Source organism: Castor canadensis, chromosome 1 (genome assembly GCF_047511655.1).
Source record: "Castor canadensis chromosome 1, mCasCan1.hap1v2, whole genome shotgun sequence".
In the NCBI taxonomy this organism is placed as follows: domain Eukaryota; kingdom Metazoa; phylum Chordata; class Mammalia; order Rodentia; family Castoridae; genus Castor; species Castor canadensis.
The window spans coordinates 45,665,268-45,679,725 of record NC_133386.1 but is presented as its reverse complement, the minus strand read 5'-3'; the positions used below and the strand labels follow the sequence as shown (position 1 = coordinate 45,679,725).

Here is a 14,458-nt window from a genome sequence, read left to right as displayed (position 1 = left end):
CCACTGCCATGACTTGCTTGAACTCCTTACTGCTCCCCTGCTTGCCTTGACCACCTCCCAGCTCTGGTCTGTTTTCCCAGCCCTGGTCTGTTCTCCATGCAATATCCAGCCTGAAATTTTAAACATTTGAACCAGTCCTTTCCTGCTTACAACTCTCCAAAGACTTACTGTCATACTTAGAATAAAATTGCACCCCCTCATCACAGACTATGTGGCAGTACACTGACTGTTACATCTCACTTCCTCCTCTCCACCTTACTCACTGACTTCCAGCTACATCAGCCCTTCCTTGAATACACCCAGCTCATTGCCACTAAGGTTCTTTGTCTTTGCTCTTCCTTCTTCCTGGAAAACTCACTCCCAGATATTTGCATGTCTTGTCTCTGTGTCATACAAGGCCTTCTCAGACCAGCCCTTCATCTAAAATAGGTCCTCTCCTCAGGCATTCTTTATCACTTACCCTACTTTATTTTTCTTCTTAGTACTAACACCTATGTGAAATTACACTGCATTGTTTACTGAAATGCGTCCTTATTCCTCATGCCATATCTGCCTATGAATTTTATGTCCCCATCTCTTACAAGCCCTAGTTCTGCCCATAGAGAAAGAAGAAGTTGGCAGCAGTCATTGCAACATGATTTTCTACTGGGTGGAGGTAATCATCCAGAATCTTCTTAAAAGAAAGGCTCTGGTCCCCTTATCCTTCCCTTTCTAGCAAAACAGGCAAGAAGCCGTTACTGTCTGCTCTACAGAATAAAGCTTTCTCTTAAAGGGGTTGGTGTTCTAAAGTCTAAGCTGCAGATCAGGGAGTTATCAAGTTCATTCCATTTCTGTTCGTGCTAAGCTACATCATCCAACTTAATCTTTATCAGAAATAGTGATGGTATTCTGCATCCATCTGTGGACTCTGATGTTTTATCTTTCATTGGTTCAGAACTCAGACTAGAGAAAAGGATGCTATTTATTGGCTCCTCTCACAATCCCAACAAATACTCCCCCCACAGGAGTGGTTCCTAGAACAATGTCGATAGATAACAGGTGCTCAAAGAATACTTGTGGAAAGAATGGAATAAAATGATGACCTTTCCTTTCCTACAAAAAAAAAACTTTCAAGGAAAAAAGAAAAAATAAGAAAGGAGCTAAATTTTTTTGCACAGAGTTCATTGTTATACAACCAAGGAAACTTATAACCTAGGCAAGAAAAAGACTAAAAATTATCTTAACAAATAAATATAGTATATTTCATCTTGCCACACACACTAACATCCTTTGGCATCTCTCACCTGTGTCACTGCAATGGCTCCAGGTCTCCCTGCTCAACCCACATCCCACAGCTCATTCTCCATACAACAGCCAGAGTGATCCTTTTAATATGTAGTGCGGGTCACATCAGATCATGTTGCTCCTCTGCTCAAAAGCTGTAGTGACTCACCTTCCACAGTCATTATAAAGCCCTCCCTGACTTTCCCTATTACTCCTCCACCTCCTTCACTCTCATGCAGCCACTCTGACCACCTGGCTGCTCCTTGGACAGACCAAGGATGCTCTTGCATTAGGACCACTGCATGGATCATCTCTTTGCCTAGCATGTTGTATTATTTCAGATATCTGCTTGGCTGACTCCCTCAACTCCTTTAAGTCTTTGCTCAAACTTCACCCCACCAACTCAATGAAGCTTCTTCTTACCACCTTATTTAACATTGCAGCCAACTTTACCCTCTCTCCCCACTGCCATTTCTAATCCCCTAAAGCACAAAGCTTGCTCAAAATATTCACCTTACTGCAGCATACAGCACCATGCAACTTACAATATACTTTTCTTATTTATTATGTTTATTGCAGATAATATTTTCCCTCCACCAACATGTGAGCTCCACAAGAGCAGGGGTCATTGTCTTGATTCACAGAGGTATTGTGAACACTACTTGGCACAGTTGGATACTCAATTCTTAAATAGAATAACAAAAGAATAAATTTATTTCATTGCTTAAAACAAAAGCAAACTAACCCAAAGCCTCGGAATAATGTCTTTACTTCATAAACAATGCATTCATGCCATACCTCCATAAGGATGAGTCCTATAACTGGGACTTGGGGGAGAATAAAGCTGCAGCTGGGCTGTGAAGATCCAAACCACTCGAAAAATATATTCAGTGAAGGGGTGCAAGGGCTCTGCCACGTATGACAGCTTGGACACAGTCTAGATCCATGAGAGATCAACAATCAGCATTTGTTAAATCACCATGACACATTGTGACTTAAGAGCACCAATTAATTTGCAGAAGATGGATGGCCTTTTATAGACTGGGCAACCAAGATTCTGCCACACAAGCTGACATAGTGTCCTGGATCTGAGAGCTGAGACATTCAGACACGAGTCTGCAAAATTCACAAAGGAATTCCCTCTTTTTTTTTTTTTTGTGGTGGTGGTAATTGAACTCAGAGCTTTATGCATGCTAAGAAAGTGCTCTACCACTGAGCTACATCCCTAGCCCCTCTCCATCTTCAAAATATCAAAATTAAGGATTCAACTATACTTGCTATCTTAGGACTATGTTTTCCCCTAAACTTGCTCATGCTTTCCTAAAAGGGAGAGTCCTGAAAGACTACCCCAAACAGCATTTCTAAATTGGAACAAATCCCTGAGAGAATCTTCCTTATGCCTTCCATTCAAGTTGGAATCACTTGTGGGGACAGATAGGATCAATGGGATGAATTGTTATATGGTGCTGTGCTGAAAAATTTTATATATGGCCAATAATATATTTCCTCATAAAATAAAGGACTTACAGAAATTAAAATTTAATCTAACCACATGTTTAAACCTTTTCTAGAATGCGTTGATGTTCATACATAGTCTCCCCTTATCCACTAGGGATATATTCTAAGACCTGAAATCACTGATAGTGCCAAACCCTATACAAGCATCAATATAATAATCTTAACAAAATCACTGATAGTGCCAAACCCTATACAAGCATCAATATAATAATCTTAACAGATGACTATTAAGTGTCGAACAGGTAGGTAGCATATACTGTGTGGAAACACTGGACAAAAAGGGACAATTCACTTGCCATTGAAACAGAATGGGACAGCCTGAGATTTCATTATGCTATTCAGAATGATGTATAATTTAAAACGTATGAGTTGTATATTTCTGAAAATTTCCATTTAATATTTTCAGACCATAGTTGACCACAGGTAACTGAAACTGCAGAAACCAAATACTAATTATATGCAATAATGCACAACTTTTAAAAATTTGGGAAAAGGAAAGTCTTTGTTTAGATACAAAAGCAGCTTTACATACCTCAGTGTAAGTCCAGCTTCCTAGAAGTTGTGCATATTTCCACTGAATGATGTATTTTACTCCAGAGATGTTAGCAGATTTCCATCGCAATATCACACTATGACTTCCAATGGAAGAAGCAAAAGGTGCTGTAGGACGCTCTGTACCTTCTGGAGAGAAAACAACATCTCACTCACCAACCATTCCTGTCCATCAAAGCAGGAGAGAGTGTGCCCAATTTGCTTAGGGCCCTGCACGTTCTTCTGCTACAATTCACCTAAACAGTAAGTAGGACACATATATAAGGTAGTCTATTTCTTTTTACAGGCAGGCAACATGGAGTTTTGTGAGACTGTCCAGTTTTCTCTTAGGATACCACTCTCTTACAGACAAGGGGGGCAGAGGCCAAAAGCGTATCTGTGATACAGCAGAACCATCCATTGCCCCAGAACCTCCATCCCAAGTTTAAAATTTTATCCTATAATTCTGCTGTCACTGCACATCCTGTCCACAATTTTTTTTGGCAGTACTGGGGTTTGAACTCAAGGCTTTGCACTTATTAGGCAGGCATTCTACTGCTTGAGTCATGCCTCCAGCCCTTAACAAATTATTTTTATACATGCAAGGCTATTGCCTTTACACCAAAGGACTTGGCATTCCACTGCTTTGCATTACAAAACATGTCATGTCTCCAAACACTAGAAATGATAAAACATGTCATGACTTCTAATTAGAGACTTTAAACTCATGGCACACTTTATTAGATACTGCTTACCAGGTACTGTACTAAGGGCTAGATTGTTGCATGGTATATACACTGGAATGAAATTATGTTACTTTAATTTTTCTACTTTTCCAAAACCTTGATGATTTGATAATTTTAATGCTGAAAAAGCACTCTTCTGAGAAAGAATGGTAGATTTGTTAGGGAACTTAAAATGGTTAAATTCAACCCCCCCACACCACCACCCAGGAACTCACTCTTTCTCATGAAAACTAACACAGTTCTCATCACTACAGACAATGGATATGGACTAAAGTCCATAATCTATAATCCAGAAAAATTAAAGCCATTGTCATCTGAGGACCCAACTCACAAAAAGACTAGCACACCCTTCTTTGCTGATTCCTCTATTAATGGTTCATTTCAGGGTATTATAACTGTATAACCAAAGCACAGCTCCACTTTTTCCTCTTTTATGGTAAAACCCTCAGTACCAGGGATTGGTACATTCTGTGGACACCTGAAAGAAGAGTCCAATGATGGAGTTGACAGCAGATGAGGAAGAATAACCAAGAGGCATTAGAGATAACATATGTTGAGAACAGAGCAGAGGTACTAGAGTTATATAAGTACAAGTAAATGCAAGTTTTATAGATAAACAGACAAATGCTTCAAAACTATGTGATGCATATGGAAAATCAGGGGTAAAGTACACTTATTCTAAAATTTCAAGGCAATAGTGAGTCAAAGAAGATGTACTGAGCTACATCCTACTTTCAGTACATGACAGCAGAGGTGAGAAAAGGCTCTGCAATCAGAAAGTTGGATTGTAATTCCAGTTATATCTCCTACCATTCATATGGCTCCAAGCAAGCATTTATTTATTTTGATGGGACTAGGGTTTAAACTCAGAGCTTTGTGCTTGCAAAGCAGGAGCTCTACTGCTTGAGCCATAACTTCAGTCCATTTTGCTGTATTTATTTTTGAAGATGGGATCTCTCAAACTATTTGTACAAGCTGGCCTAGAATCTTGATCCTCCTGGTCTCAGCCTCCCAATTAGCTAGGATTACCTCCATGAGGCACCAGTGCCTAGCTCAAACAAACATTTAAAATCAATTTTTTCTTCTGTCATATGAGGTTAATTATAGTATTTATACCTCTGAAGACAAAAGGAATTAATACCTATAAAGTACTGAGAACATGCCTGACTCATAAATGCCTAATAAAAATATCTATTGTTATTCTGATGTATTGTTATCTATTATGATTTCCTACAATGAGGAAAGGGACATGGAAGATCCAAAATGTAAAAAATATTAAGATAGCAGACCCATAAATAAGTGAACATGGTACCAAGTGCATTAGAAACAAACAGGGTCTTATGTGCCTGGGCAAATGATTCATCATGACCACTTAAAGATATGTTCTGTAAGCTTCAATGCCTTTGTTTAGACTTAGTGTATCTCATTTGTTAATGATGCATAGGCATTGGTACACAGTCGATGAGAAATTGAAATAAAGCATTGATTACACTTATAGTCGAACAAAACTGGTTAACTGAGTTGGCAATATCATTTTAGAATATAGAAAAGGATGTAAATCAAAGCTTACAACTCTTTTAGTTCTGGCTTCCTAGTTTCTCAATAAGTTTTTGTAGCTCTTTGGACCAAAAGAATTACCTAACAGTTCCTCTTACTATCATAACAATAAGTGTGCAGGTTCTAAAAACTTGATAGGTGCTTTTAAAAATGACATAAGTTGAATGGCAAAATGCTACAGTCATTTCATCCTTAAATAAAAATTACTGCACATTAATGTCATCTTATGCCCCTTGGGCAGTGCACACCCACCCCAGTCTTATAATCTGATTGAGTATCATCATCCTCACTTCCTGTTCCATATTGTTCTTGTGATACTTGTTTTTTACTACAGACATTTTTTTTAAAAAGCATTACAAAGCTCTGACACAGATGGGAGGTAATAAGATCTATTGTTAATGTCATGAACTGTCCCCAACCAGCAGATCTAGAAGTGTGTCTAACAGATGCCAACTATCCCTATGTTTCCCTGAGTACTGGAAATACCCCACATGGTTGTTGTGGTGCCCTAGGGCACTGCCTTGCACAGTTTGGAAACCACAAAGTTTAAATTTCATCCACAGTTAACTCTCACAACACAGAAGGAAACATAATATCACATCTTCTCCATGGAAATGTTAAGAGTTTTGGGTTTTGCTTTTTTATTTTTTAATGGGACACTAAAGGGCAGAAGTAAATCAAGACAACAAAGTGACAACCTCCTTCCACTTTCCATCAGCCACTGAGAGTAAGGGGGCAAGCCACTTGAAATAAGGACAACTTGTGGAAGAGTCAAGCATGTCTCATGTGGAAGGAACTCTATCTCTTGGTGGGAGGAGGCCCTGTGGAATTCTGCAAAAGACAGCTGCTAACATCCAGGCTGTGACTTATCAAACCACCAGCCCTTCAGAAACCACCAGAGAATTAATATTCAAGGGCAAAGCTACCTTAGACACACCCACACCAGACTGAATCAGGCAGAGGGAGCTGATAGACACACAGTGTCCCACTTACTCAAATTCTAACACTGAGAAGCATAGTTGTATACATTTCACAGATTCCCAGTGCTTTTTTGGGTTGTCATACACATGCGGGTATAACTACTAGCAAAATAACGTAGTGCACATTAAATGAAATACTCCTATACTTTCAGTTCATTAAAAAAAAAGTTTCATTTCTTGACATCAAGTCTGCTCAGGATTACATTGCTCTCTCAGTAGATAGAGGGATGGCACCCATGACCAGGAGGGCAAAATCTGGCAAACTCAGAGTTGTGTACTCGCTCTCTGTGACTTAGCTGGAAAAAGTCTTTGTGAATCTGTATCAATCAGCATGGACTATATGTTTGAAATTATCAAATTTTCTCTCTATGTAAATATTTTTCGACCCTACTGAGGTGTAGAAGTCTAGATATTTCAAGAGGTGCATCACTATCATTTTGTAAGAACCAGCCCCTAAAGTGGCATAGATCACTTCCTACTTGTCAAGTGTGTTTTCTCACCAAGTACTTCCTCTTCATAGACACCTTCTGCACTGCTGCAGCCGACCTCACATGACTCTCGCTGTGGAAGAGAAGGTAGCACATGGGTTAGCACAGCCTTTGTTCTGGTTTTGCTGGTAAGCAACTAAAATTTGAAATATCAATGCCTGGTATGCAAATGTACTTTCATATCATTTATTTCAACTGTAACATTTGCTAATGGAATTAGGTCAGTGTTTCCCAAATTGTTTTTTGACAATGTTTCATTGTAAAAAAAAAATAATAATAATAATAAAACCTAGTACACATTGGAAAAAAGATTCTTGAAACAACACCTACTTCCCTCCATCTCACCATCACCTTTTTTAGCTTTTTATACAGGGGCTTAGAATTCAGGGTCTCAGTACTTGCTAGGCAGGTACCCTACCACTTGAGCCACTCCATCAGCCCTTTCTTTTGGCGATTATTTTTGAGATGGACTTTCACAAACTCTTTGCCCTGACTGACTTCCTCTGATCCTCCTGATCTCTGCCTCCCAAGTAGCTAGGATTACAGTGTGAACCACTGGCACCTGGACATTTTTAGCGATTAATTACTGAGATACATTCACATACTGTAACACTCCTTTAAAACACAGAGATTTAATGATTTTTAGTATATTTAGAGTTGTGCGGTCATGAGCACAAAGTTATTTTAGAACATTTTCATCTTACCCAAAAGAAACCCCACTCTTATATGTTCCATTCTATTCACTTTCATTTTGTTTAATGTGACTATGATTCACTGATCTGATTTCATGACCCTCTAATGGGTCACATCCTACAGTTTGAAAAAACAATTAGCTTTGCAATGCAATTATATGTTTATCATCTTGTTCAATATTTGGATGAATAGAAAACTTAATTCTCTAGCCTAAAATAATGCTTATGAATAGCATATTTATTGTGTTATTCATGCCTTCCTTTCAAATTAAAAAATGACTGTAAATTTTGTAATAGATTAGTGGCTGTCTTAATACCAATGTTGATCTTTAAGATCCACAATAGCCTAAATAATGATTAACACCTTAGCTCATTAATCAGAAGCAGAGCACATATTTGATGATCTAAACCCAGGTTTTCTGCAGCCTTTTTTTCTTTTTGCCTGCAACTCTTGAAGATGCATTAACATAAGCAACAGAAAAAAGAAAAACTTGGAGTAAAAGCACACACTGTAAAGCTAAGACAATCATGATCGATCTCCCTGCTCTCCTTCAATTTATAATTGTAATGCCTGGATAAACCATGCTATTGTTTCTCATACTAGTGGAAACCATGACAACAATGTATTTGCCCTAAAAAGAAGGGCTGTAAATTGCAAATACAAACTCTGCGATGTTTGTGCATTAAAAGGAAGTAGAGCCTGATAAGCCCAGGTTTGCTTAGTTAAGGATTAATTTAAATTTCCTGGTTTGAACTCAGGATTATTTAACTTAAAAGTTTAGTATACTTTTCACATCCTCTTGGAAATTTCGGTAAAACATATTTAACATACCCATTAACTGCAGAGAAGAAACAAACCAAGTGGTAACAAAAGTATAATGTAACATGTGATACAATTTTTTTCCAGAAAAATTGATAAAGTAAAAGGAGACATATTTGGAAATATATTATTATTATTTGGAAATACTGCAAGTCATGACAAACTAAGGAAATTGCAACTCTGTTCTTCCTGGATTTTTTTGGGAGAAAACATATAGTAAAATTCCCATCTATTCCCATTTAAATATTATCTCAAATGTAGGCAAAGCTGGAGCTAGGCTGCACCCCACTCCCACACATGGAAGCAACACATCGTAGGACTTCAATTGAGGTTACACAGTGTTTCTCAGTTGCCTAGAGATTGGTTGGAGTTAAGCAATTTGTAGGATCTGAGCCAGAAGCCCCTGGATGGGACATTTATACAGCACATTCCAGGTTGCCCTTCCCACTGTGGAAGCCAAGTCTCTCTGTCCAGGGACCACATCAGCCAGCCATCTCTGTGCCCATACCCACTCCAATTTTTCCCATAGTAGTTAGGCCATCTTTATTGTCCCTCTGAGACTGGCACCTGTACTTCCAGCACCTTCCCTAATTTTTGTAACACAAAAAAGACATCCCCCGCCATCCTCCATATAAATTGCAGCATTGGTTCCTAAAAGATCACTCATTCAAGAATATTCATTGAAGGATGGAAGTATGGCTCAAGTGGTAGAGAACCTACCTGACAAGCTCAAAGCCCCAAGGTTACATATATATATATATACTGAGTGCCTTAAATGTGCTGCATACTGTTCTATGCTCTAAGAATATGGCAGTCAAGAAGCCAAGCATGGTAGCACAAACCTGTAATCCTAGCTACTCAAAAGGCATAGTCAGAAGGATTAAGATATGAAGCCAGCCATCCAAAAAGCATGAGAAACTGTTCAAAAACAAACTAAAAGTTCAGGTGGTAGAGTGCCTGAAGCACAAGGAACTGAGTTCAATTCCCAGAACTGCAAAAAAAAAAAATGGTAGATAGATAGAGATAGATAGGTAACAGAAAGACAGATAAGTTCCCTGCTTTTATGGAGCATATATTCTCTTAGAAAGGGTTATGCAATAAGTGAGTGACAAATTTAAATAAAGTTCAGATAATGGAAGGTGTTACATGGACAGGAGTGGCGGTGCATATCTGTAATCCCAGCACTAGGAAGGCTGAGGCAGGAGGATTGTGAGTTTTAAGGCAGCCTGAGCTACATAATGAGTTCCAGGCTAGCCTGGGTTACATAGAAAGATCAGCCTCAAAAAAAAAAAAATGGAGAGAAGAGAAAACAAATAATGATATATAGAAAATAAAACAAGTCTCAGGCATGGGGTTAGACTAGGCAAGAAGGAAGCTTCCTTTAGTTAGGATGATCAGGAAGAACCATAAGCTGACCCTCAAGCCAGAATTCAGTGATGATGTGGAACAGGTCTGCAGGGTAAGGACAAAAGCCTCGAGGCAGGAAGGTGCCTCTGTAGTCACACAAGAGGGAAGGCCAGTGTGGCTGGCACAGAGGACAGAGGACACAGGAAGGGGAACCAAGATGAGGTCAGATGGAGAGGCAGTGGAGTCAACAGACCTTGCTAATTTATCTTTTGTTTTTTTCTAAACAGCAATAAGAAGCCACAAAAATGTTCTCAGAAATGATAAGATTTACATTTGATGTTAGCCAAAGACTGATATGCTATGATAAGATCCAGTTCGTGTTTTATATTATCAGGGGTAAGCCATCTCACTTGGTGTCATCATTTTCCAAGTTATATTTTGTTAAGCTATCACTTCTAGGACTTTCCTCCAAAGGAATATGAATTACAAAATTTCTAATCTTCTTAGGTACAAATATCCATGATGAAAGTGTTTCCTAAAGTGATAGCTGAGTTAATATATCTACATATAGATAGGATATAGATAGATCTATAGAGAGAGAGAGAGAGAGAAGAAAATGATACATTGATATCAATATTGCTTGTACTCCTGTTCAATCCTACTTTAGTTAAAAGTATAACATTTTAAAGTATAAAATAGCAAAATATAAATAGACTAGAATAATTATACGTCATAACACTGAGAGAAAAGAGTCACTTTATCTAAGCCTGAATGATGGGGCAGCATAATGATAGAAACTAGTAAATTACATAGGTAATCCTGTGTTTCTTGGGAGAGTCTTTGTTGTTAGTTTTCCTGACACCAGTACACTCGGGGACTCTTCTTTAAGAATAATTTTGTTTTAGTCACATAAAACTCAGGAATATTTTTTATCTCATTCAGGAGAGATCCTTAATTGTCTATTGACATTATCCCCTGGGTTTTCTCTCATCTGAGCCAACTCCCACCTCTATTCACTTACAGAGAAAATCCCTCTGGTTATAGAATAGCGTGATTTAATATTTTTGTTCTCTATTAAGAGGAAATATTTCTGCCTTACTATTGGATGCTAATTTATATTCCTTTGCACTCTGGATAAGATAGTTTTCTTTTTTAGTTTCAAGGTCATTGAAAGAGAACACAATGCAGGTTTTAAAGTGAGAAATAATATAGCACCTATTGTCCAATAACCTAACTCTGATGGGATGAAATCCAGGACAGATAGTTTAGTTGAAGAAGTCAGAGTAGAAAAAGATCAAAATCCTAAGGCTTTGTAAAGAAGAGAAAATCATGTTCAGAAGAGGGCAGGAAGGACATGGAGAAGTCAGGAAAAGTCACTATCACTGCAGTGAAAAAAAAAAGTATTTCAATATGTTGGCCAAGGTTTTGTTGACTAATGAAGAAATTGGAATTAAAAGTTTTTCTTAATATGATGAATTTCAAGGAAGAACACTCTCTTTGGGGAAGAAACACCATCAGCAGAGATACTCCTGGATACGCTCCTCTTTTTCTCCCCTCCCCTGCCAGCCCCAACCCCTTCTGCCCAGGCTCCAGGAATTACAATCTTTCAAACAAGATTAGAGGAACATACAGTTGACCCTCTGTGTCAGCAAGTTCTACATCTGCAGAGTCAATCAACTGAGAGTCAAAAATATTTTTTAATTTACAACTTGATTAAAGGTGTAAGATTTTTTTTCTTTTGTTTATTCTGCAGACAATGCAGTATAAGAACAGTTTACATTGTATTAGGTATAAGTACCCTAGAGATGATTTAAAGTATGCAGAAAGATGTCATAGGTTATATACAAATACTATACCATTTTAAGGGACTTAAACATTCAAGGACTTTGGTATTCACAGGGGTTCCTGGAACCAGTCCTTCTAGAATACTGAGGGATGACTGCCTATGTATATCTGTGGATGTGTGTATGCACATACATATTCATATATATTTATATATGCATTATATAATATACATAGATACATAAAACATAGTAAATATTTGTGGCAAGAATAGAATTATATCATTTTATACCCAAAGTAATAACACTTCCAAGAAGAAGGCTTCTGTGCATTGAGACTGTCTTGTATTTCTTCATTCTCATTTAATAGTTTTTTAAGAGATCAGAGATAAAGACATGGGTTTTGATAGCATTTTTTTAAGTGTCAACTCACCTCATAAATGATGGCATAGGTATCATTCTGTATAGAAAAAAATGAAAGTAAATCTTATTTAAAATCCTGAAAGTTGTAAATAATTTTAATGATACTTACCAATATATTTCTTCCAAATTGATTTTTTGCCCACCATTGATTTTAAAAATAAAAACAACAAAAAAAGAGCTTAGAGTTGTACTTTCTATCCAGGCTGGCTGCCACATGAATAACTCTAAAAATTATGTTGTTCTCATCACTGAAAAAAATGATACAGCACCATTTCTACTAGAAAATCTCAGTTGATTAAGTAGTCTTTGATAGACTAGATTAGGGAATGGAGCATTCACAGAGACAAACTGAAATGAAAACCATCAGTAGCTCTGGCTAGCAAAAGCCAGCAAATTCTTCTGCCCAGATTGGCCACTCCATCATCCACATGGCTTTGTGAATTGTTGCCTGGCAACAAATGGTATTCCCTCTCATTCACTCAGCCAGTGTTGGAGCAATGGCTATGTTCCCCACTGTCATCAGTAGAAAGAATACAATCTGAAAAAGGTGGAGCATTTCTTGCCCTGAAGGAGCTTACATGTTGGGGTACAAGATATTAAATACTTAACTAGACAAGTAATTATTTAAGTGGCAATTTGTGACAAGTATATAGTAATTACTAAATCCAGATGACAAATGCTCCTCTTTTTTGGTCACTTTCATTCTATAAAGCACACAGCCCCAAATGTGGGAGTGGGCATAAGTAACTCCTGTAACACAAGTCTATGAAGGCATACTAGAGGAAAAACTACGCAGACTCTATGCATGGAGAGTTTAATATCCTTATTTAAATTTCACTGTCATAATTTGACTCATTAATAAAAAACAATGTTAGGATCATTACTATGATTCATTTTAATTTAACCTCTAACCTGAACAAGCTGAGTAAAGGAACCCATTTTTAAATGATAAAATTCTTATCCATGAAATCAGAATATTTATAATATGCCCAACCCTATCCTGAAGAGTAAAGTTCTATTATTCTTCTAATTTACTGATGAGGAAAATAAAGAACCAAAGGATTAAGTACCTTAACTAAGTTAAACACTAAGTAGCAAACCCAGACTAAATGAAAATAGAGTATCTGGAATACAGTTCTTACATGAAATAGAGAAAAACAAGGATTGGTGACCTCTGGATTACACTGCTACCATGTTATTTGCAAAGCAACTTTGAACATGACCTACTTTCCTCCTATTCAAAGTGTGGTCTGGGGACCACCAGCATCTCATTACTGGGCACTTGTTAGGACTGCAAAATCTCAGGCCCCACCTAGACCTACTGAATCAGAATCTGTATTTTCACAAGATCCCAGATAATTGTACATGAAATTTTAAGAACCAAAGGACTAGGAAATTTAAGAAATACCTATTATTCTACTAAGAGGCCTTTATAGTTTGGGAACAATTGGGCATCCCTAGTTTACATTAATCTTTCTTGGCTTCCTGCTGCATGAATAATGTTTATCTCAATCTCTTTTTCATTACTATAAATTACTCAGGCTGTCATAATTTTCCTGTAGGGTCAAGCAAACAAGTTGGAAACCAGTGGAAATGCAAGTGGGAATTCTCTTAACTGTTCTCTGGAGGGAAGCATCAATACCCAGATAAAAACATAATTAATACTTACACACTTTAAAGCACAGTTTTCCTGATCTACAGAATTCCAAAAATGACATCCTTGGATGCACTACAAGAGAAAATAACAAACAATATGACTGAAGAAGTGAGACTTTTCTTGTCACCCTAAAGTGCATGTTACAGAAATTATCATATGTTTTAGAAATAAAACTCTACTAAAGAAGCTGAAGCCTCTCAACGATCAGGACCTTTGGGATTCTAATCTGAGCTCCAAATCTACAGACAGATCAGGACACGGTGTAGCTCACCCCAAGGCAGCAGGGCTGCTGAGCGGAGTTGGGCCCTAGGCAGCTGCTGAGGGTTGAGTGAGAACCCAGAGAGCCCTCAGCCTTCAGGAACACGCTGTCCACCGGGTAGTTAGTTGGCAGCAGGTAAAGTCTAGGACGAGGCATCAAAGTATATCCTGGGTCCTCACTCAACAAACGAAACGGAAAACAGGACACAACAATCAGCATGCTCAGTCTTCTGAGCTGGCTGAGCCAGGAACCAGGGCTTCTTCTCTCATCCCTTCCCCTTCACCTCAGACAAGCCACCACCAGGTCCTACTATCTCACCTAGTCATTAACTAAAATCCATCTGGGCTCTGCTGTGCCTTCACCACTCTCCGACAGCTTCATAAAGGCCCCTCTTGT

General features: G+C 38.0%; 1 protein-coding gene across 10 annotated transcripts in view; it reads right to left on the bottom strand.

The window, feature by feature from the left end:
* The window catches only part of Ros1 (ROS proto-oncogene 1, receptor tyrosine kinase), a 128,351-nt gene that overhangs the window by 104,780 nt on the left and 9,113 nt on the right, over positions 1–14,458 (bottom strand). For all 10 annotated transcript variants that reach the window (XR_012448800.1, XR_012448798.1, XR_012448802.1 and 7 more), the window contains exons 3-7: positions 13,816–13,875; positions 12,157–12,183; positions 7,096–7,156; positions 3,314–3,462; positions 2,062–2,200 (exon numbers count right to left, since the gene is read on the bottom strand). Coding sequence is in view for 4 of the 10 variants with exons in the window: in XM_074075738.1 (XP_073931839.1) it covers positions 2,062–2,200; positions 3,314–3,462; positions 7,096–7,156; positions 12,157–12,183; positions 13,816–13,875 (436 nt within the window). In the remaining 6 variants the exon portion in view is untranslated. The remainder of the gene's footprint in view (positions 1–2,061; positions 2,201–3,313; positions 3,463–7,095; positions 7,157–12,156; positions 12,184–13,815; positions 13,876–14,458) is intronic.